The sequence below is a fragment of the Pteropus vampyrus genome, unplaced genomic scaffold, assembly GCF_000151845.1.
Source record: "Pteropus vampyrus isolate Shadow unplaced genomic scaffold, Pvam_2.0 Scaffold41, whole genome shotgun sequence".
NCBI lineage: Eukaryota > Metazoa > Chordata > Mammalia > Chiroptera > Pteropodidae > Pteropus > Pteropus vampyrus.
Genome location: NW_011888822.1, coordinates 7,062,588 through 7,084,368, shown reverse-complemented (window position 1 = coordinate 7,084,368; position 21,781 = coordinate 7,062,588). Strand labels below are relative to the sequence as shown.

At 35.1% G+C, this 21,781-nt stretch overlaps 1 protein-coding gene across 3 annotated transcripts; it reads right to left on the bottom strand.

Annotated features, from left to right (window-relative positions):
- Positions 1 to 2,175: 2,175 nt before the first annotated feature.
- Positions 2,176 to 13,671, bottom strand: KBTBD8 (kelch repeat and BTB domain containing 8). Of its 3 annotated transcripts, none has more exons than XM_011358475.2 (4): positions 13,573 to 13,671; positions 12,747 to 12,957; positions 7,997 to 9,111; positions 2,176 to 5,399 (listed from the first exon to the last, which is right to left on the bottom strand). In XM_011358475.2, exons 1-4 carry the CDS (start codon positions 13,586 to 13,588, stop codon positions 4,936 to 4,938), a joined length of 1,806 nt encoding a protein of 601 aa, XP_011356777.1. In that variant the 5' UTR covers positions 13,589 to 13,671; the 3' UTR covers positions 2,176 to 4,935. The 3 variants fall into 3 exon arrangements, with proteins under 3 accessions (XP_011356777.1, XP_011356776.1, XP_023385467.1); XM_011358474.2 differs by lacking the exon at positions 13,573 to 13,671 and adding an exon at positions 13,461 to 13,559; XM_023529699.1 differs by lacking the exon at positions 12,747 to 12,957 and having other exon boundaries at positions 13,573 to 13,659.
- Between the last annotated feature and the right edge of the window lie 8,110 nt (positions 13,672 to 21,781).

Sequence of the window (21,781 nt, the reverse complement as noted above, 5' to 3'; positions counted from 1 at the left end):
CAAAGTAAAACATGGAGATTGAGAATTAAGGACTAGATCTGGTAGTAGTTAATGCTACTTCTTCATGTTTACTACTGAAAACCATTTAAATTCTGTTCACCAAAGTTCTAAGTCAAGAATTTTTTATGTACCTTAGAAGCGTAAAATGAAGGGGAAATATTTTTCCCCCTCTCAAATCCATTACATAAAATTCCAAATTTCACTTCAAAAAAACTAGCAGGTGCTATTTACAGCATTCCTCTGAAGTGTTAGAGATCCTAGACCACTTTTTAATTTTTGTACTTTCAAATAACTTTTCAATAAAAAACACAAGCATACAACCAAGATTTTAAAATGGCAAGTCATTTTAAGTTCATTCTAGAATCAAAATAACAGCAGTCATGCACCACTTTGTAACAAGGATATATTCTGAGAAATGAACTGTTGTGGGAACATCAGTGTACTTGCACAAACCTAAATGGCATAGCCTACTACACACCTAGGATATATAGTATAGCCTGTTGCTCTTAGGCCCCCAGCCTGTATAGCATGTTACTGTACAAAACAACGTCAGATTAAATCAAGCACAAATTATGCAATTAAGAGACATGGTAAACATGAGATGAAGAAGGCTGCTGCTGGTGTAATGGCATAGTGTTTTATAAGAAACTCTTTTTTTATAAGTAGAAAGAATACACGCTAAAATAACAATAAATAGTATAGCAGATACATAAATCAGTAACATAATCATTTATCATTTTAAGTATTAGGTACTGTACATAACTATATGTGCTACACTTTTATATGACTGGCATCACAGGTTTGTTTACATCAGCATCAACACCATCACATGTGTAATGTGTTATGCTATGGCATTACAACAGCTATGACATCACTAGGCGATAGGGATTTTTTTAGCTCCATTACAATCTTCTGGAACCACTGTTGTATATGCAGTCCATTGTTAACTGAAACTTCATTACATGGTGCAAGTGGGTTGACAAAGTGTTTTCCTACCTCATCTACTCCCTCATTGAGAATCAATTATGCTTATGAACTACAGTGTTGGGGGAAAAGTGAGACTCGAAAAAGGCAAATTAAATACAAAATACAGAGCACCTACCTTTCCTATCAGTTTTGTTTGGAACTAATGTAGCATGTAGGAACCAGGTTGATGTGAAAGTGGTCTTTGCGTTTCCTGTCTGATAAAATCGAGATGATAGTAGTAGTCCCATCACTTCTCAGGGTGCCTTAAGCCTTAACTGAAAATCCATTTTTTACAAACATTTATTGAATGCTTAGTATGTATCCTAGGGATTGATCTGAGATGCATAATAAATAAAACAAATTCTGAGCATTCATGGAGCTTACATCTCAAGGGGGGAAGACATATGGAAAATAACGCAAGAAAATAACAGGTGGTATGGGAGGGGGTTGAGTTGAAAGGAAGATATTCTATTTTGCATAAGGTGATCAAGGAAGGCCTCCCTGGAATTTTAATAGAGACTTGAATAAAGTAAGTGAATTTTCAGGGCTTCCTTGGCAAAAGACACAGCAAGGGTTTGGCATGTTTGAGGAACGGCAGTGTGGCTAGAATAGTGAGCTGGTGGAATGCAATGAGGTCCAAGAGGTGGGGATGGGAAGTTAAACCATGTAAGAAAGGTGTTCTGATCTCCATACAAATGCAGATCAGAAGCCATTAGAGGGTTTGAGCAGAAGAGGGACATAATCCTACTTAGGTTTTAACAGGATCACTCTGGCTACTATTCTAATCTACAGAACAAGTACTAGGTGTCAAAGGTGATAAAAGGGAGACCAAGCAATGCATTCTGGCAGACAAGGTAGGCTAATTTAGACTAGGGTGAAAGTGGTACAAGTGGTAACTGGTCAGACTCTGGGTATGTTTTGAATGAAGAGACAATAGGGTTTTCTGATAGATTAAATATGAAGTATGAGAGAGAAGAGTGGAATAATAAGAGTATAGGCCAGAACAAATGGAACAAAGGAGTTCTCAATATAAGGGAACTTGCTTTAGAATTTAAAGAACATTATATTAACTAGTTCATTTTGTACCAGAAGCCAAATATTTGATAGATTAAAATCTCATTCCATTCCACCATGACATAAGATATTTCATGATTTTCATCAAAATTAATTCTGCAAAACTCACTAGTCAGAGGTCAGTTTACAACAATGGAAGTTTTCAATCACAAAAGGTTTTATTATAAGAAACAATGCCATCAGATAAAAATGCAAAAACTTGTGCAATTATGGCAAAATGTTTAAAAATATCTACACATTTGCCCTCAAAGGACTACAGTACTTACTACATACCTGAGCACTGAACATTGAATGACATTTTAAACATATGGAATCTGATTCTTTGCAGATCACATCCACTTTTTACCAGGCATCACTGAGATGAGTTTGATGCTTAAGCATCAACTTTGTAGAACAGAAAACAAAGATGGAAAATAAAGAATAAAATTTAAACTTTCCAGTATACCGAGTCCAGTTTTCAATGTGTAAAAAATATATATAGGAAAGTGCTACATACATTCTTCAAACGCAAAAACAAAGTTAAAGTGGGACTGGCATATTTTAGACCTTTAATTCCGCGGTACCCATTGTGCCTTTTAGTTATAGTCTCTGAATGCACTATACAAATATACCTTAAATATCTAAACATATTTATCACACATATTTCTAATCTTAGTATTCTAGGACTTCTTCTGAAATCATTTTAAAAGTGGCAAAATTTCCCAGCTATATAATTTAAACAAATAGTTCTTCATACAAAATTCAATATATATTCTACTCCCATAGAAAATTCTAAACCTTGGCTTTGATAGACTATACTTAGATCACACCCTCAATATAAATTGTTATAGCAAAAGGATCAACAGTTGTGCAGATCAACAGAATACATCTACTGTAGAATTAACCACAGTATGTTGTACTCCTATATATTATACGACACATGTAAATTACTAACAACGTTCTATGTCATGTTTTCAAGTAACACTTTTTCTAAATAAATACAGAAGATTGTCAAAAAACGGCAGGAAATCTTATTCAACAAAGCTTTCAAAAATAAATTATATGAACATCTCTTGCAAAAGTTATTTTTGTCTTTCCCTCCCCTCTACAATGCAACACTGTAAATATGCTCCAAAAAACTCAGAAGCAGCCCCCAAACAGCATGAAGATGAAGGAAAGAGAAGATAAAGAAAAACTGGTTATTGGTTGACAAAGTTTATAAAGAGATTATAAACCATCAAAGCCAATAAGAAAAAAACCACATATCTAGCTTCCCAAGACTAGATTTTAAAATGTTAATTCTATAAATTCTGTCTACTTTGAATTCTTCAGAAAACGTTCCCTACTTGCAGAGGTCTAAGACAAGCAGTTTGGAGTTTCTGAAAAATGAGGTATGCGATGCAAAGAGGCAATGTTTTAAATTTGTTTCACAGTATCACATTACAATTTGTACAAGAGTTTCTAATACAAACCATGCCAGTTTGTTTTAAGAAAATCAAAATATTCTAGTTGAGAACAGACTCTGGCCTACACTTATATCCTTTACTGATTATTCTAGGCATAGTAAAAAATAAGTTACTGATCCAAACATCTACCTTAGGTATTATAAATAAGTTAGTTTGTCCTTTATGCGAATATTCCTAACTGATCGTTAGAAATTCATCAGTTAAATATGAACACAATTTAGTACCTATAATGCTATGGTTCTATTCATTTACTCTTTTCTTTCTCAATATCTTCAGCTAGAACAAGGTTTTCAATGTAAAGATATTCATCACTGTTAAGTGCAAAAATTAAAAAAAAAATGAGGTTTTAATTGCCATATGTAATTTAAAAGTATTAAATTCAACCACTGTAGGAGTTTTATGTTTCTAGAAAACAGAATTTTAAAAGTAGATGTAAAACTTCACATTATGCTCTGTGCAGAAAAGAAATAAGTTACCTTTCAATGTACCAATAAAGACTGGACAGGTAAAGGACAGGTAAAGGACGGAAAAGGAGGTCAGGCAACAAAATGGCCCGCATTAATGCAAACTAAGTAGAATGTTCTCACTATTCTAAGATTGAGTCTAGTTAGACCAATAACTGGCCATATCTTGCTATCATGTAAGTAAAGAATCTTGTGAAATCACAAGAGTTCAACAGGTCAAGTACTATGGCCACAAAACTAATAATACCAACTCGAAAGGTAAGCATAGGTTCAGACAATTTAAACCCATCTAGCTATACACATGAATTACACTAGCACCAGCCACCTGTGAATTTGAGCCCTTTTCAGGATTTTTAACATGAGACAGTGTTAGCACTTAAAAAGTTAACAGAAACTTTAGCTTAAAGTTACATGGAAAATATGAAACAATCAGACTAAAAGTTCTGAGATGATTTGTTTTCCTTCAATCTATTCTAATAACAACACATTTAAATCTCAGTATGCTTAAAAACAGTACATAAATATATATATTAAGAATGAGGATCTAAGTTAGTGCTTTTCTGTGTTTGAGAGATCACAGCTAACATCCTAGTGATATTGCCTCAGATTTTTACCCGTATTCAAAATAAAAAGTCACGTCAAACTAGTTTGGATGTTCTCTAACCAATAACACCCTAACTGCTCTTACAAGACTGCATAGTTATTAATTCATCTAGTAGTTCAGTGACTATCACAAAATTCTAGAATGAAAATGATTGCTTTTATACCAGAAAAAAAAATGCTAATAATTGCACTTTGTTACCTTTTGCTTACTGAAATGAAAACATCAAAGGTGAAATCGCTCCCTACAATGTTATCTTTAAGAGCATCCACTTCCATGTACAAACTCTCTCAGCTTTCTTAAATACTGACAGCACTTCTTGTATCATTGAAAGACTGTTTCCTCAAGCACAGATGTCAGCGAGCTCACTAAGGCCTGCTACTCATTAAAGTACTTTCTGAAGACACTGAGGGTAGAGTTTAGCAACAGCACATTCAAAATGCCGGCCAAGGTCCCAGAGCCGATCGGGGGTCTCGTACACTTTCATCCATTGGTCAGCGATGTCATCATATTGGTAAAGTGAATTTTTTCTGCTGGTTCTGAAGACATGTTCTTCAACAGTCACTTGAGTAGCTCGAACAAATAAATGGAGTTTATTCTGGAAAAGTACCAGTTTAAGGTATGGATTTATGGACTCATCACATGGAAAGTCCTTTTTACGAGTCCATTTATTGAGCTCAATGTCATAGGCTTCTACAGTAAACATTCGTTGATGATTCCCACAGGTTCCAGCTATATAGTAGATAGAGTCTTTGTATACAGCTGCTAAGCCCTGGATTCTAGGCACAGTCATGGGGGTTAAAAAACCCCAGTAGTCTTTTTGAGGCTCATAGAAGAGGAAAAATTCTCCTAAAAAAAAAAAAAAGAATATATACATTTACATATCTCTTCTTGGTAGTTATGTTGAAGACTAAAGAACATAATTTTTCAAATATTTCATTTTCTAAAATATTTTTTATAATCTCCAGAGATACATTAATTGCAAAGTAGCTTAAAACTTCTTTATTCCATGGCACAACATAATACATACTGTTATAGTTAACCAGAACTGGGGGTATTCATAATGGAGAGGGGTGAAGAGTTACTTTGGCTTGATGGCAGAATAATAGTTTAGAGCTTGCTTCCATTTATTCTATCCAATTGTATATTTCAGAAAATTTATTTTAAGCCAGGTCTAAAATAGCATTATTTCTAAAGGTTAGCCAGTGAGATCAAAATATGTATATAGCTTCAACATGAACAAGCCACTATAAATTTATGTGCTAATTATTTAAATAGAAGACAGTACATGGAATTGTTCCGATTTGTGTCTATAAGTCACTTTTGCGTTTACTTTAGTGTTCCAGTAATGAGAAGACAAATATTCAAAATGCAAAAACATGGTTTTAATATGAAAAAACACACGCAAATATCATTTATAGAGTTGACTTTGAGTTGTTTTCAATTTTACTTTGACAATAAAGGGTGTGCTGGGTCAGACTACCAATATAAAAATGTCTGAAAAAAAATCAAACAAGTGAAGATGTATAGAATTTGGTTAATTATAACATTTGTATAAAATTCTTAATACAAAAATCTGAACCCTTTATGAACAGATTAACTGATATTCTAATAGCCATGGAGTAGATAAGCTTCTGACTATTCATGTCAAACTATTTTTATAGAAGCTTTATTCAGAAATAATCTACCTCTAAATTGAGCTTCTTCTTGAAAACTGTTTTGAACTAGGTTTACTCTTATCTACAAATTTAACTGCCTATTTAATAGTGACACTGTAATTTCAATTTTTCTTATACTAGCTAATTAAACTCCCAGCTTTTGCTTGCACATCACCTGCCCTTTAGTGACTAACTTGTAACAGGATTCTTAGCAAAAAAAAAGATAAGAATAAAAACTTTAAAGTTTTTAAAATCTAAAATCCTCTTTAATAAATTAAAAGCAATGATGGGCAATTAAGAAAACCCTCAGAGCCTCATATTCCTCTTATGTAATACAACTTTGAATTAAACAATTTTCATTCCAGCACTGAAATTCTATTAATTCAGTGCAACTTTGCTTTAGTATTTATATTAATACACAACCTTTACCTTCCAATTGGGAGTCTCATAATTAATTCTATGTCTATCAACTAACTAGTTAGCTGCTAAGACCAAAGTACATGTAGAGAGAGCTTCATCATATTGGATGATATAACCTATCCAATATACTCGATAGATTAGACATCTATTCTTATATTCCATTTTTTGGCAAGCCCAACAAATCTAAATTATGTCCATTCTTCTGTTTGACTAAAATGAGGCACTAACAAGAGGGTACTAAAGATAGTACTAGAATACTACTCCTTCTGGAGAATTAACTTTATACTGAACTTTGAACACAGGGGTTCAGGCTTTTCTAGGAAATTTTAAGTCAAAGGATTAGAGCAAAGATAATTTGGAGAAAACAATGGGATAAGAGCTAAAAACTCATGTGCATCTACACAGAAGTTGCCCCTTTAGTTTTCGTTTTATTAAAGTCGTGAGGAAAACATTTATATATAAGCAATTAAGAAACACAAAAGAGGAATAAGGATGCCGGATTTATTAATATTACATTCAACACTCAAACAACTAAAATGTCTACGAAACCAAACATAAGGAAAACATTAGTTATCTCAAATGAGAACCTTGGAACAAGTATCTTATTTACTCTTACCCAGTCACTTTTTCTACTTCTACTGTGTCATCTTTGCCAGAGTACTGGTCTTCAGTAAGTTTTCAAAAATCTTTTAAAAAGGTAAATATTATAGATAGTCCTTCTTATATTGATAAAAGAAAAAGGTGACATCTCAAAGGTTTTCAGTGAAAAAAACTGAAAACAACATATGATGGAAAGCAACTTAAACTGCAGTGAAATTAAAATCTAAAGACTAATTTCAAACTCTTTGTAATTAAGTTTGATAACCTTTGCAATCATAAGGCTTATGCAAAATTCCTTGGTAATTGATTAGTATAACTTTAAATAATGCTTTGTTCTTTTTTCTTTTAAACTAATCCTTAAATTCCATAAGTAAAATATTTGCTACATCTCTCTATATATTATTGAAGTGCAAAATAAGTCATCTATCAACCTTGCTTTCTTGTTTAAAGTCTTAAAAACAGCTCTAAAATAGTTCTCCAAAAATGATGAACTATTACTTATTAAAATACGTATTCCACATGTAAAAACACAATAAGAACATAAAAAACTTAGAAGATCATTTTAGTAACTTTAGTAATTTCAGTGCTTTTATTCAAAAGTTTATTTTTTTATAGGTCCTTTAAAGCACAGACTCTTCTAACAAAGTTTACAATAAGAAAGCCAGTGATATTCCTCAATTAACAGGAACATTCATCTCTTTTAGCATAAGTAAACCACAATTTGACCTGTTACCCTTTCATAAAGAACTAAATCACTTAGACACCTACCCTGTAAAACATAGATCTTCTCTTTGTATTCCACAGCATTATGAAACTCCATTGCAACAGGCATTGCACAAACAGTCGTCCAACAATTTTCTCTGCTGTCATAGCACTCCACAGATTTTAGCGAGTTTCTCCCATCACCTTCATAAACACGACCTCCAATTGCATACATCTTACCACAGCAATACACCAATTTGCATCCTATTCTGGCTCGAAGTAAGGATGGTTTGGATAGCCATCTATTAGTGGAATGGTCATACATCCAGAAATCATTTTCTGCCTTATGGTCAATGGACACCTCACTGCTGCTTGGCCTGTACCCTCCTGCAATGTAAATGTCATTGTCTGGGGATATAAGAATCCCAACTTCTCTTAGATCATTTGGTGGTTTGCATAATTTAAACACTTTTCCTGTGACTATATCTAGACAAGGCACTGTTTGCTTCTTTCCTGAGTGTTTGTGGGCAGCATCAAAACATATGATCATTTCAGATGCAGTCATTCCAAGCCTCTGTGTACAGCCATTAGTATTGGATGGTCCCTTCTCTACATAGCTTTTGGCTATAGCCTGTGCAAACTGATATGGAATTTTCTCTATAAAGGTATCTTCCATTAGAGGAAAACGTATGCATTTGGCAAAAATTTCTGGAAGATGCACTTCTCTTTCATTCTGTTCATGTTCAAACCACCTTACAATGCTTTCATAAACGTGCTCTTCTCGATCTACATTTAAATCATCACTGTCTAGTATACTTATTAGTTGGTCTTTTGTCAACTGGAGAAACTCTTGTTCTTTGGTGACACACAGAAACTTTTTACGAATGTATTCTTTTGATCGATCTCTGAGTTCTTGATGACCATAATGATCAGCAAAGATGAAGACCCCGATAGAATTCTGTGGGTCCAAATGACTGATCATATACTTAGCACACTGGTCTTGGATGGAAGGAATCTGGAAGATGCTAGCTGCAGTGAACAAGGCTTGAACATTGGCTTCTGTCAGAACAACTCTGGAGGTGTAGGCATAGTTCAACACTAAATCCATCGATTCAGCTTCAACACCAACTATTCGAACTTCTTTTTGAGTACTTTCTGTAAGGCCACTAGTGAACATGGATCTAGGAAGGAAAAAGTGGTTAATATTATACGTGCGCTACAAATAAAAATTATGGTGGCAAATTTTTAAAAGTGTAAATTTACCCCAGAGATAACCTTTGAAATTGAAAAATATTTCCTAATGTGTTTCCTGATATTCTGAATGGAGATAAAAGTTGATCATCTAGCAGAAGGATTTAGTCTGACTAATCTCAAAAACCCTGTTCTCAGGACCAGTCCACTTTGTGCCAACTCTGAGAAAAGGAGAATATACCTAATTAAAGCACATCAAAAGGTGGCATGGAATATTCCAAGACACTTTGTTTTCCTTAGAGCCCCTCTCTAGGTTTCTGGTCAAATTTCCTTAGGTACTTGAGATCTTAAATCACCAGGCCAGTCAAAAAGTTTTAGAATGCCTACGGGTGTTAATGTGATACATTAGCATATGGAGACTGTCTAATATAACTTTTTATGTCTCAGTGGAAATTTATAAGGCAACTGATGACCAAAATATACCTTTAAATTTTTCATCTTAGAAAAACAAAATGTTCTTCATATATTCTTATTCTCTACCTACCCCTTTTTAAAACTGTCTCTTGAATATTTCCTTAATTATTAGAAGGGATATAAAGAACATCAATTCACTTATCGATGGACATTTTGAAAACCTTTGCTTAAAGAAATATACTTAATTTTTTCAAAGTTACCATATTTTACCTATTTATATCTGTGTATAAATAAAGATTATAATAGGCTGAATATAATGACTACTTCTAAAGAGAGTTTAGGAATTAAACTAATTCTTTGGAGAGAATGGTTTTAAATCCCAAACTTTTGCCTTTGAGACCAAGCTTTTTATTTTTTAATTAAAATACATTTTACTTAAAATTTATGGGCCTTTCTTGGCCAAAATATTATGGAGCCAAAAGTCTGGCACTTTATTAGTCATTTACAAACATTATTTAATTTTCTTTTCCTTGCTTTAAGGTTTTTTTTTCAAGGCTGCTCTTAAAATTAAAATATCAAAATCAAATCAAAAGCTCTTTTTTTAAAAGCCTTTGAGAAAAAATGGCTATGTGTGCTAGGATACTTACTAGATGTCTGTTGAAAAAAAATTGATCTAACATTGGTGATAAAGTTGGTGAAAAAGTAACACTGGTGATTATACAGATCCATAACCCTCCCAATTTATTTTTAAGAGTTATGTTCTGAAAATATCTTTAAATGGGAAGACTTCCAGTCACTTTTGAAGTCTAAGTCAAATACCTGGAAGGTATACAAGGTATCACAAGGACCCAGCTTGTTGCCTAGATCAACCATCTTTGAGTCCTATTTTTATTTTTACAATGTAAAATTTAAGTTTATATTACACAGGCTTTTTGATGACTGAAAACTAGATGTTCCAAGGTATGACCTGGTTTTTAATCAGGTGCTGAAAAACTCAGCGATACAGTTACCAATTAAAAAGAAAAATAAAGCCCTTTGTTAGGCAAAGATTAACTCCCAAAGGAGAACGTTACCACATATTCCTTTATCATGGGAACTAAACTACTACTGACTTAAATAGGCTGGTCTCACACACAGGAGCAGTGTGACACTTGATCAGTTCTCCTCTATTCTAAGTTCTTTATGTAAATTCCGTATAAAGTGGGAGCACCTCCTCACACAAAATCCTGAGCAGCAAAAAGTTTGTAATCATACCAATTTTAATTCTAACAAGTTACCAGGATCTATGCCATAGTCCAAGCTATTCTAATTCTTCCACCAGTGATGCAAGACTTAGAAACTATTAAGTATGACATCCTAGATCTCACAGAAAGCAGCACTGTGCCAAGAAACTTCTGTACAAATATCTCTAGCAAGAGATAAAAACCTAATCCTTAAGTTTTCTAGCCAAATATCTTCATTTGAATTCACATATCTTATGTTTAGAAAGTTTTCTAAGCACTTCTTTAACTTCTTGAAAATTAAGAACCTCTATTACAGCATGCTTCTTTTAAAGTGATTTGTCTAGGTCTTCAAAATTAATTTTAATTAAGTATGACATTTAAATGATATGAGTATAAAATTTCAGTAAGAGACAGACATTTTCACTGTGACGTTTCCTTTTTTTTTTTTACTATTCAAATCTACTATAATAAAAACTAGTGAAAGGCAACTTCAAAGAGGACCCACTCTTGTTCCTTAAAAGTCATAAGAAGTCCGGATCTGGAATCAAATTCAGCCTCTGTCACCTACTAGTGATAGTTAGATAGATGATTTAGACAGGCCACTTAACCTCCCTGAGCCTCAGGGTTTTGTTTTTTGTTTTGTTTTGTTTTTTCATATACAAAAAAAGGAATAACAACTGTATGGAGACAGAATTCTCAAGATTATATAAAGGAATATATGTAAAGTAAGTTTAGCCCAGAGCTTGATAAGTAGTTAATTGTGACACATATTTAAACACACAAATGACCTAATTAAATCTAATGAATAGTCTGGATAAGTGAGTCTTACCAGCCATTTCCTTTCCCAGGCCAAACTTCATACCTTCTGCATACTATATCAGTTTTTTCTTTTTTCTTTCCAGCTCACTGCCTTGTGGTGGTTAATATCCTAATGACCTACCCTAGGCAAGTCTAAACGGTTACATCACAAGCATCAGACTAAAGTGACTATATTTAACCCGGTATTCTGAGAAAGAGGAACCAGAAACTACTATCTGGAACACCACACTGCTATATGCCCTATAAAGGTAAGCACCTTTAAAAGGAAAATGTAGAATGTGGTTGAGAAAATATTTGTCATTCATGCACCATTACTGAATATTGAAAGGCTTAAAAAAATGAGCACTTGAAACAAAAGGAGAACTTGAACTCAAGTGAGAAACTACCTTTATCAATGATCTTTTCTTAGAGTATGAACTTATTTTTTAGACACAAGTTTTGAAATTTACTTTTCAAAATTTTATGATATACAAAGATGAAGAGAAATGAAAATAAAAACTTCGCTTAAAAATACTTCTGGAAATCTTGGAAATATCACTAGTCTGGGCATAAGGTATATAGAAACTATATTTCATTTATTTTTATTTCACTGCTTTTACCTGCCACCCATTGCATTAAAACGATCTATTAATGTTAATTTGTTTTCAAAAGAACAAGCTATTATGTTTTAAACTCTAAAAGATATGCACTGAAGAAATATGCATCATGGGTAAATTTTTGGAACAAATTCTAGACCAGCACTGTCCAATAAAACTTTCGGTGATGGAAATGCTCTATGTGTGCGCTGTACATGTGGCTACTGAGCACTTTAAATGTGGTTAGTGTGCCTGAGGAACTGAATTTTTAATTTTGTTTAATTTTAAATGGCCACACGTGGCTAGTGACTGCCATATTGGGCAACATAATTCTAGATTTTCTGGTCATTTACTTGAAACAAACAAGGAAAAACATATTCACTAACTTAAAAAAAAACAACCACCTGAATTCTCGAAGAATCTGACAAGTCAAAAATAAGAGTTTAATAAAATAGGGCCTGCTACCTATTTTCAGGAAACAAATTCATTGGTTTCATTTCACTGTAGCATCTCAGTATAGTAATCAAACGGCCGATACCGAGGAAGAAAGGGAACTCTATGCGATATCAACTGAAGTTTCTACCATCATCATACCTGAAATAAGGGCTGATTGCAGCAAGAACGTTTCTATGACAAGAAAATGTTTTCCCGTGATCCACTTCCACTACAATGTCTGTCAACTGTCCTTCATCGTACATTGTTTTGAGTTGCTTAAGAATACTGCAAGCATGGAAGGGGTCCATGGCATCGTTGGCTGTGTCTGAAGATGGAATCCCATTCGGTGTTGGGGAAGACTTATTTAAATCTAGGAGGAGAAAAATCGTACAACCAAAAGAAGTTCGGAGCCAGTTACGGCGTCCCGAGATTTTTTGTTTTGTTTTGTTTTTGTTTGCTTGGCTTGTTTTTTTTTTCCCCCGTACGAAAATACTTGTATGTATAAATACACCAACAAATGGGACCGCGAGGCAGAATCTGGGAGAGAGCGAGCTGCGCTGCGAGTTCAAACACCAGCCTGTTCCTCCAGGAGCCCGGCGAGCCCGATGCCCTGTGCTCGCGGAGGGACCGCGCGGACAGAATAGGCGAGGTGTCTGTGGCAACTGAGCCGAGAGCCGGTACGTCCTAGCCGAGAGCGGAGGGCAGGAGCCTAACGAGGGACGCTCAATGGATGGCGGCCGTCAGTACCCGTTCAACCGCCTCTCGAAAGGGTCGGAACCGCGGCGGGTACCCGGCCTCTCCATCCCGTGCGGCCGGACCGCCCACCGCCCTCCACGCCATCCATCCATCCTTCCTCCCCTCATTCCTCTTCACCTCTCCATCCTTCTCTCCAGCTCCTCATCGCCACCTCTACAGCTCGCAGTCTGAGTCTGGACCCCGGCCCACCTCCCTCGCAACTCACCACCCTAGCCACGATACGACCCACCTGCCGACGCGGCCATTTCTCCACGGGGCCCCGGCTCCAGCTATTTAAAGAGGAAATGTCATTTCGCTTCTCTCTCTCCCGGGTTCCGGCTCTTCTAAGCTTCCCCTAGCCAATGGGGTGGGCTATGCATCCGGCTCCGCCCCTAGACTCCGCGTTCCTAGAGCTGATTGGTCAAAGTGTGCGCAAAGCACCTCGGGAAATGTAGTTTTATTGCCCTCTCTCCCGCGTGGTCCGGGTTGGGCGGAGGCCCAAGCCGGGTATCCCTATTGGCTAGTCTGGCGGAGGTGGAGAGCCGGGAGCCCGCCAGCCTGTGTCTGTGGAGCGCGCAGTGCCTGCGGGGAGAGGTAGTCTTCTGGCTGTGGAGAGCTGTCATTCTGAGGGGTTGAGGTAGGGAAACCTCTTGAAGCGCAAATTTCCCCATTTCAGGCCTTGCTCAGGCCCCCGGCTTTTTTTTTTTTTTTTTTTAATTTTGTTCTTCATTCTCTAAACCTCCTGCCAATGACTAGCTTCCGGTAAGAAAGCAGGCTGCGAAACCAGAAAAATTTGGAAATGGAGAAGAGGGCTGTTGTCCAAAAATGCAAAGGAAATCTGACACCCCACCCTGAAGGAAAATATCAGGAGGCCCAAAAGTAACCCATCTCTGATGAGTCACCTGTGACACCCAATTGAAATAGCCATCGCCTTGGCCGAGTGCTCCAGTTTCCAGAGATTAACTTGGTCTGGTTACAACGGCTGCTCAGGATTTTAACTCCCACTCATGCCTGCTTTTCTCAAACACTCAGAGAACACCTGTTCCACTTTTAAGAGCACGTGAACATTATAAAGGGATTCAAGATGCTTTCCTTTTTCCTCTTAGGAAATGGAGGAGTTAAGATACTAAATAGTCTGGGATTTCCTTTGAAGAAATATTGGAGAATGCCTTGAGCCTGGAGCCAGGGTCGATTACTGAATCCCTGGCTCTTTACTTACTAAATGTAAGACCTTAGATAAGACCCTTTAATTCTTGAGCACTTAGCTCCTTCACCTGTAACATGTGAATAATAATTCCTATTTTTAATGCCTCATAGGCTGCAAGCCTTTTGAAAGGAAGTAGAAATTTTACTGGTGACATATTTCGATTTGTGTTTCTAGTATCTATGAGGGTCCCTGGCACATTATAGATACTTTGTATATTTTTAAAATAAATGTAAGGCAAAAATGAGCTAACATTGGAAATACTATTTCTAGAGCTTTGAAATGTAAGGAAGTATTATCAGTGATTTGGAAAGGAATTTCTAGTAGAGAAATTCCATGCACAACTTTTCTAACACCAAAAAGATTACACAGTTGAATTTCTTGATGAAGGATCTTGGAATTTAAGTTGTGATTAAGAAAGAGAAATGATGAAAATAATCCAGTTCTGTCCTTAGGTCTGCTGAAAAATTTAGAGCTCAAGTATTATAATTCTGTGCCAGTTATCAAGAATTGGTGTTTCCTGGGAGTTGGAATGGATGGACACTGATAGGCACTTTTAACTCCTCCTTATGAATACCTTGTCTGCACAGTTCTGAATGGATGAAAATGATAAATTGATTTAACTTTGTTATTCATAACTTTAAATTTCCTTTTTTTTTAATTGGTGCTATTGCTTTCTAACTTATGAAAATAGTGAGGGTTTCACTCTCAATATGGATGGTATTAAATAAAAAATGGCATCAATCCATAGAGTTGCCAGATTTAGCAAATAAAAATAAAGGATATGCAATATTTGGGACATACTTAAAGTAAAATATCATTAGTTATCTGAAATTTAAATTAAATTGAGTGTTCTGTGTTTTTTCTAGCAACCTTTTCAAACCTGTTAAAATAGAGGTTTTCTTGTTTGTGTTTTGTTTCTGTTGTAGCCACCTATGTGGCTAAGAAACTTGTGGCTAAGCCTTAAGAAACTTGGCCAAGTTTTAAAATCTATTTGTCTCCTAATTAACAACCAGACTTGGCAATATTGCTTAATTAACTAAAAGAAAAGTTTTCTGATTCTTTGCCCCACAAAAATTTCTTAATTGAGGGGTGGGCAGAATACAAAGAACAAAAAGTCAATCTAACTATAAATAGAAAAAAGAGTGAAGATTTATAGTTACAAGTTTGCCTTTTATATGACCTGTAAATAGACTCCATTCTACTGGGCAGATGGCATTAAATAGTAAAGATTTTATCATTATTAGAAATGCATTTTAAAAAGCAGAATAAGTCGGAGGATGTAAAAATTGAGCCAATGGTCCCACACTATTCATTCGCTATGATCTTTAAGAATACAGAGGAGATTTTGTTTCAGGGTTGATACTAAATAGCCAGTGGCTACAGCTTTGTTTTCAAATAGCTCTAATTTGAAATTTAATAAAATTAAATTTACTAATGAAGGAAGGTAGCAGTAAAAGTAAACTAGTTTTCTTCTTAAGGTATTAAATACCATATTGTACCCTGAGGTAATTTTCACATATATTTACAGTTTAAAGAAAAAATTAGTAAGGATGAAAATTGAAAAGCAAACCAGTATATTTTGTTCAAATTAGACATTTAGAGCTTTATTATTTTAATATTTATTATATAGGCACCAAAAGTAAAGAAGATTGCTATAATAATGGTTGAGAATATAAAAGTCTTTACACTTAAATTATAGCAAATACGAAGGATTATGAAAGCAGGAAATTTGGAAAATGAGAAAGTTGCACAGTGGCCTCCATTTTTTTCTGCTTCCACTTTAAGAGCATTTCTTTGAACAATTATCACCTGTGCCCAGGCTACTGTCGATAATAATACTACATGACACAAGAATGATAGTAACTCTCCTAAAGCAGGTATAAAAGAAAATAGGACTTCGCTTCTGCAAATTGATTTTGCCGTTTTCCAATTTCCCTCTTTAGTAGTGATAGAGGCTATAAAATTGACTAGAGCAATATACCATGAAAGTAAAGAGAGAATACCTGTGACTCTTACCTTTTAGGAAGTGACATCCTTATTATTTATCTTTTTCAAGCTACAGCTACATCAAATTGTGACATTTTTCCTTGCTGAAGACTTCCATATTGGCTGATTTAATGCCTGAAATGAAGCAACAATAGTGATTATTTAAATATAAATTTAATACAACATCACATACTTTAAAAGTTTTTTTGTTTTAATATCTAGAACCTTATATATTGCATACGATTTGGTTTCTCTTAAATATAAAACTCTAAATAGGTATTAACATCAAGCTTACTGACTGTACATTACTGACATGTGTTGTGTTTTAATTTTTGTTCCCTTTGAGGTGATGTGAGGATTTAACATGGAAATAACTGGAAGATTACATTTTGTGAATAACGGAATTCAATCATACTAGTGGATATTAAAACACATTAATTTGTCTTTCAAATGTGAAATTTAGCATATATCTTTTAAAAAGAGACTGTAAAAGTCGTGGCGGGAATATTAGATTCTTCGAAAATATTTATTACCCCCCGCAGCCTGTATTCTAGGCAGGTAATAAATAAAACAATATTTTGAAACCAAAAACAATAGATACACATGATATAGATAGATGTAAATAGAGAGATAGAGACTGAATGTGTCCCTTCAAAATTCATGTTGAAATCTTTTCCCTATTGTGATGTTATTAGGAGGTGGGACCTTTGGGAAGTGATTAGGTTTGAGGATAAAGTCCTCATGCATAGAATTAGTGCCTTATTAAAGAGACCCCAAGGGCTTCCACTATCTGAGGACACAGTGAGAAGACAGCCAGTGTGAACCAAGAAGTGGGCCTTCACTAGAAACCAGATCTGCCAGTGCCCTGAACTTGGACTTCCCAGTCTCCATAACTGTAAGAAATAAATTTCTGTCTATTATAAGCCACCTAGTGTATGGTATTTTGTTATAGAGCCTGAATAAACTAAGCTGTGTATTTATACAGTTGACTCTTGAACAAATCAAGGATTAGGGGCACCAATCCCCCCCCACACAGTCAAAAATCCACATATAACTTTTCACTACCCTAAAATTTAACTACATTCAGCCCTCCATATCCATAGGTTTCACCTCTGCAAATTCATATGAAGATCTAAAAACGTATTTCCAATCTATGGTTGGGAATCTGAGATGTGGAGGTCCAACTGTACTAATAGCCTACTGTTGACCAGAGCCTCACAGATAATATAAACAGTCGATTAACACATATTTTATGTGTTATATGTATTATACACTGTATTCTTACAATAAAGTAAATTAGACAAAAGAAAACGTTATTAAGAAAAACATAAGAGAACATATGTTTACTGTGTTTACTGAAAAAAAAATCCACATATTAAGTGGACCCACTCAGTTCAAACCGTGTTGTTCAAGGGTCAACTGTATATGACATATATATATGACTTCTAACCTCAGGGACTTCAAGGACCTTATGATTTATCCATGGAGATAAAACATATTCGTATGAAAGTCAACCAAAAAGTGAGGGCCGAGGGCAGCCCTAGTTAGCATGTCTGAAAATTAATATTAAGGACTTCAGAAGAGATAAAAGATTTTGTTCAATTGGCATGGGATTTAAGCTGGATGTTAAAGGAGGATACAGCATAGAAGTATTCACAAAAGCAGTAGAGTATATTCTTACCTATTTGCTTTATCTTGGCTTGACTTGGGAGGTACAGCATTAATTCATCTATACTTTAATACTGATAGGGTTTAATTCAGGAATTGAACAAAGAAAGGAAGTTAATGGCTATATGTTACCTATGTTATTTCTCTTAACTTCAGGTTTTAATTAAATTGTATAAGAACAGTGTTACAAATAAAGACACTAAATTTAAATAACTTGCCCATAGTCATATGGGGATATTTGGCTCCAAAGCCAAATCTTTTTTGATTACAGTATATAAAGGTCTTTGGGAATAAGACAGTATTAAAACTGAGATGTAGAATTTTTTTTCTCCATTAAACATGTCTAGTTCTGTGTCAAATACATAATTAATTAGTATCTGCTAGTCTGTCATGAATGAACACTACTATTGGTATAGGTTTGATATACTTTTATGCCCCAAGAAATGGAAAAAAAAAAAAAAAGCTAGCAGAGTAATAGTCACACTGTTAAAGTAATTTGAATTCGTCAGACTAAATTGATAGTTTAGAGGTATAGTAATTTAATATTTTTCTTTATCTTTCCATTAAATAAGTGAAATGGTTAATATACATTATATAGATTAGTATATATTATAAACATATATTATTTATATTCATGAGGTTAATTATGCTTCACAATTCTACTGTAAGATTGAATTATTATGCAAGACTGGAAACTCTGAATAGAATTACTGGACCCTTAAGTTATTCAATCATACTCAAACTTATAATGATTGAGAGAGCAAAAGCCAAAATGTGAGACATCAACACCTTACCCTGTTTGAAGATTAGTTTATATCCAAATGGAACAGAATTAAACAATGATTGTTGATTTTTTCTAATCTCAGTCATAATTTGAATATTTTTAAGATCATGGAATCATTGAAAAGGCTAAAGGGAAGGAATATCACTGGGCAATAATCTTCACCTTGTAGACACAGGAACTGGAATTCATGGAGAAAGAGGCATCAAGTATTAAGAATGGATTACATTAAACAATAGAAATATCAGATGAGGAGTTGATCATACTTTAATCCTCAAAATAATCAAATATTTATAAAGTAAATCTATTTACCTGCCAAAATAATTTCAGGACTAGTTAATTTTATTGTTGATTGTTCTCTCAGAGTTTCTTAATCTCAGCATTATTCACTTCATATTTCAGCCAGATAACCCTTTGTCACAGGAGGCTGTCTGTGCATTATCGGACATTTAGCAGCGTGCCTGATCTCAATCTACTAGGTGCCAGCAGCATCCCACCCCCTCCTCCCCAAGATGTGACAAGCAAAAATGTCCCCAGAGATTGTCAAATGTGCCTTAGGGGGAAAATCATCCCCAGTTGAGAACCACTGTTCTATGTTCCAGTCTATTCTGTGCTCCTTTGTGTTATAGGTTCTCCTATTTTGTTAGCATCTCTATTGCAGTTTACATCAATATGCTATGTTTATTATTTAAAACTGTTTTGCTTATCTTCCTTTTAAATATCCACTGCATAGAATTGAGGTAGTCATTTATTGCGTTCATAACAGAATATTACCTTTGGTCCATAAGTCCCATCTCTATTCCCATCCTTCTCCACTTCAAACATACCTATTATAATGGGTTTGACATGAATCCAAATAGAATATAATATGTACTTTTTAATGTCTTTTACTTTTCAATTACAGTTAATATTCAAAAAAGAATATATATTGATGTATTATGTGTATTATGTGCCCTTATAATTTATATAATGGTATTGTGCTATGGATCTCATTCTGTTTCTTATTTTTTTCACTTAGTACTATTTTTAAAGTCTATTCGTGTTGCTTTGTGTACATGTGATCAATTTTTCTTCTTTTTTGCATTCTCATCACCTACCTCACTGTCTGATATATGTTAGGTGCTGAATAAATGTTCACATATTAATTGCATAAATGAATACATCAAATTGTAAATGAATGTAGTACATAGAATAATGGCTGCCCAATTGTGTCCATGTCCTAATCCCCAGAATCTGTGAATGTGTTACTTTATATAGCAAAAGAGACTTTGCAGATGTGATTAAATTAGGGATTTTGATACGGGGAGATTATCCTGGATTACCTAGGTGGACCCAATGTAATCACAAGAGTCTTATAAGAGGAGAAAAAAGGGTCAAGTCAGAAAAAGGAGATATGATGATGATGGAAGCAGAAGGTTAATGATGTATTTTAGAGGCAGAGTAAGGGAGCATGAGGCAAGGAATGTAGATACCTCTAGAAAGTTAGAAAAGGCAAGGTAAGAGATTCTCCCCTAGAGTCTGCATAAGGAAGGCAGTTCTGCCAACACTTTTGGTCTTAGGCTCTGAGAACCAGTACTGTAAGATAATCTGAGTTATTTTCAACCACTAAACTTGTGGTAATTTGTTACAGCAGCAATATAAAAGTAATGTAGTGGATGAATTAATACTTAAGTGAGTTTGAAAAATTTTCTAACAGTTGAATTTTTCTCTCCTCTTTCCTTTTTATCTCTCCTAGTACTTAATATTAATAAAATTTGAGAGAATCTCCAAATAAAAAGGAAATCAAATGAGTAATACTTTAAAGGGAAGACTTGTAAACAGAAAATTGCAAGGTAAACAATCACCCTAAGTCTGCTAACTGTATAATTAACTTGATTGCAGTGGGGGCTCATTGGGTCATCTTCTGAGGAGAGTGAGATTCAATGTGGGAGGGACCAGCACAAGGGCGCAAATACCCAGGAGGCATGGGTCCTTGGGAGCCATCTTTGGAGATTAGCTACTTACTGGGTTTAAGTTAAAGATACGTACATTAATATGATAGAGACTTCAAGCCTCATATTTGTGCCAGAAAGCTTTCTATAGGTCTGGAACCAAGATTATAATACTCAGCACATTATAGATGCAAGACATGAATGTCTTACACGGGCCTCTCTTGCATACCCAGTTCAGTCCCTAAGAAAGAAATGTATAATGTAATGGGTTTGATCAACTCAATTTATCACACTTCTTGGAGAAGTACCCTGTTTTAACTGATTTTCATCATTTCAAATATGTGGCTATCTTTTCCAACCATGTCTCAAGGCCACTTCGTTAGAGAACACATAGATCTAACTTATGTCTATGTCTGCATGTGCACAGGGATCTCATTTCCTGTGGAATCAGAGTGAGAATCATGCTTTAGGTCACAGGGGTCCCCAACCCCCAGGCCATGGACCAATATCGGTCTGTAACCTGTTAGGAACTTGGCCGCACAGCAGTACGTAAGCATAGGGTGAGCAAGCAAAGCTTCATCTGTATTTTTAGCCACTCCTCAGCGCTAGTATCACTGCCTCAGCTCCACCTTAGATCATCAGGTATTAGATTCTCATAGGAGCACTGGTCCCTGGTGCCAAAAAGTTTGGGAACCACTGCTGAGTTTAGGAGGTAGATTATCATAGTTGCCAAGAGGCACAGGCTCTGAAATCAGACTACCTCAGTTCAAATTTCTGTTGAACCACCTTCTAGCTATGGCCTAGAGCAAGTGGATGACTTCTCCATGCCCTCGTTTCCTCAGCTCTAAAATTGGGCTTATAAAAGCAATTACTTCAAGAACTTTTG

Coding starts and splice junctions, on each gene's coding strand:
- KBTBD8 (XM_011358474.2), bottom strand. CDS start 13,488: ATGAGGAGCTGGAGAGAAGGATGGAGAG. Junction 12,958..13,460: donor CTGGAGAGAAGGATGGAGAG/GTGAAGAGGAAT, acceptor TTCTCCTCCTAG/ATTTAAATAAGTCTTCCCCA. Junction 5,400..7,996: donor GAAGATCTATGTTTTACAGG/GTAGGTGTCTAA, acceptor TTTTTTTTTTAG/GAGAATTTTTCCTCTTCTAT.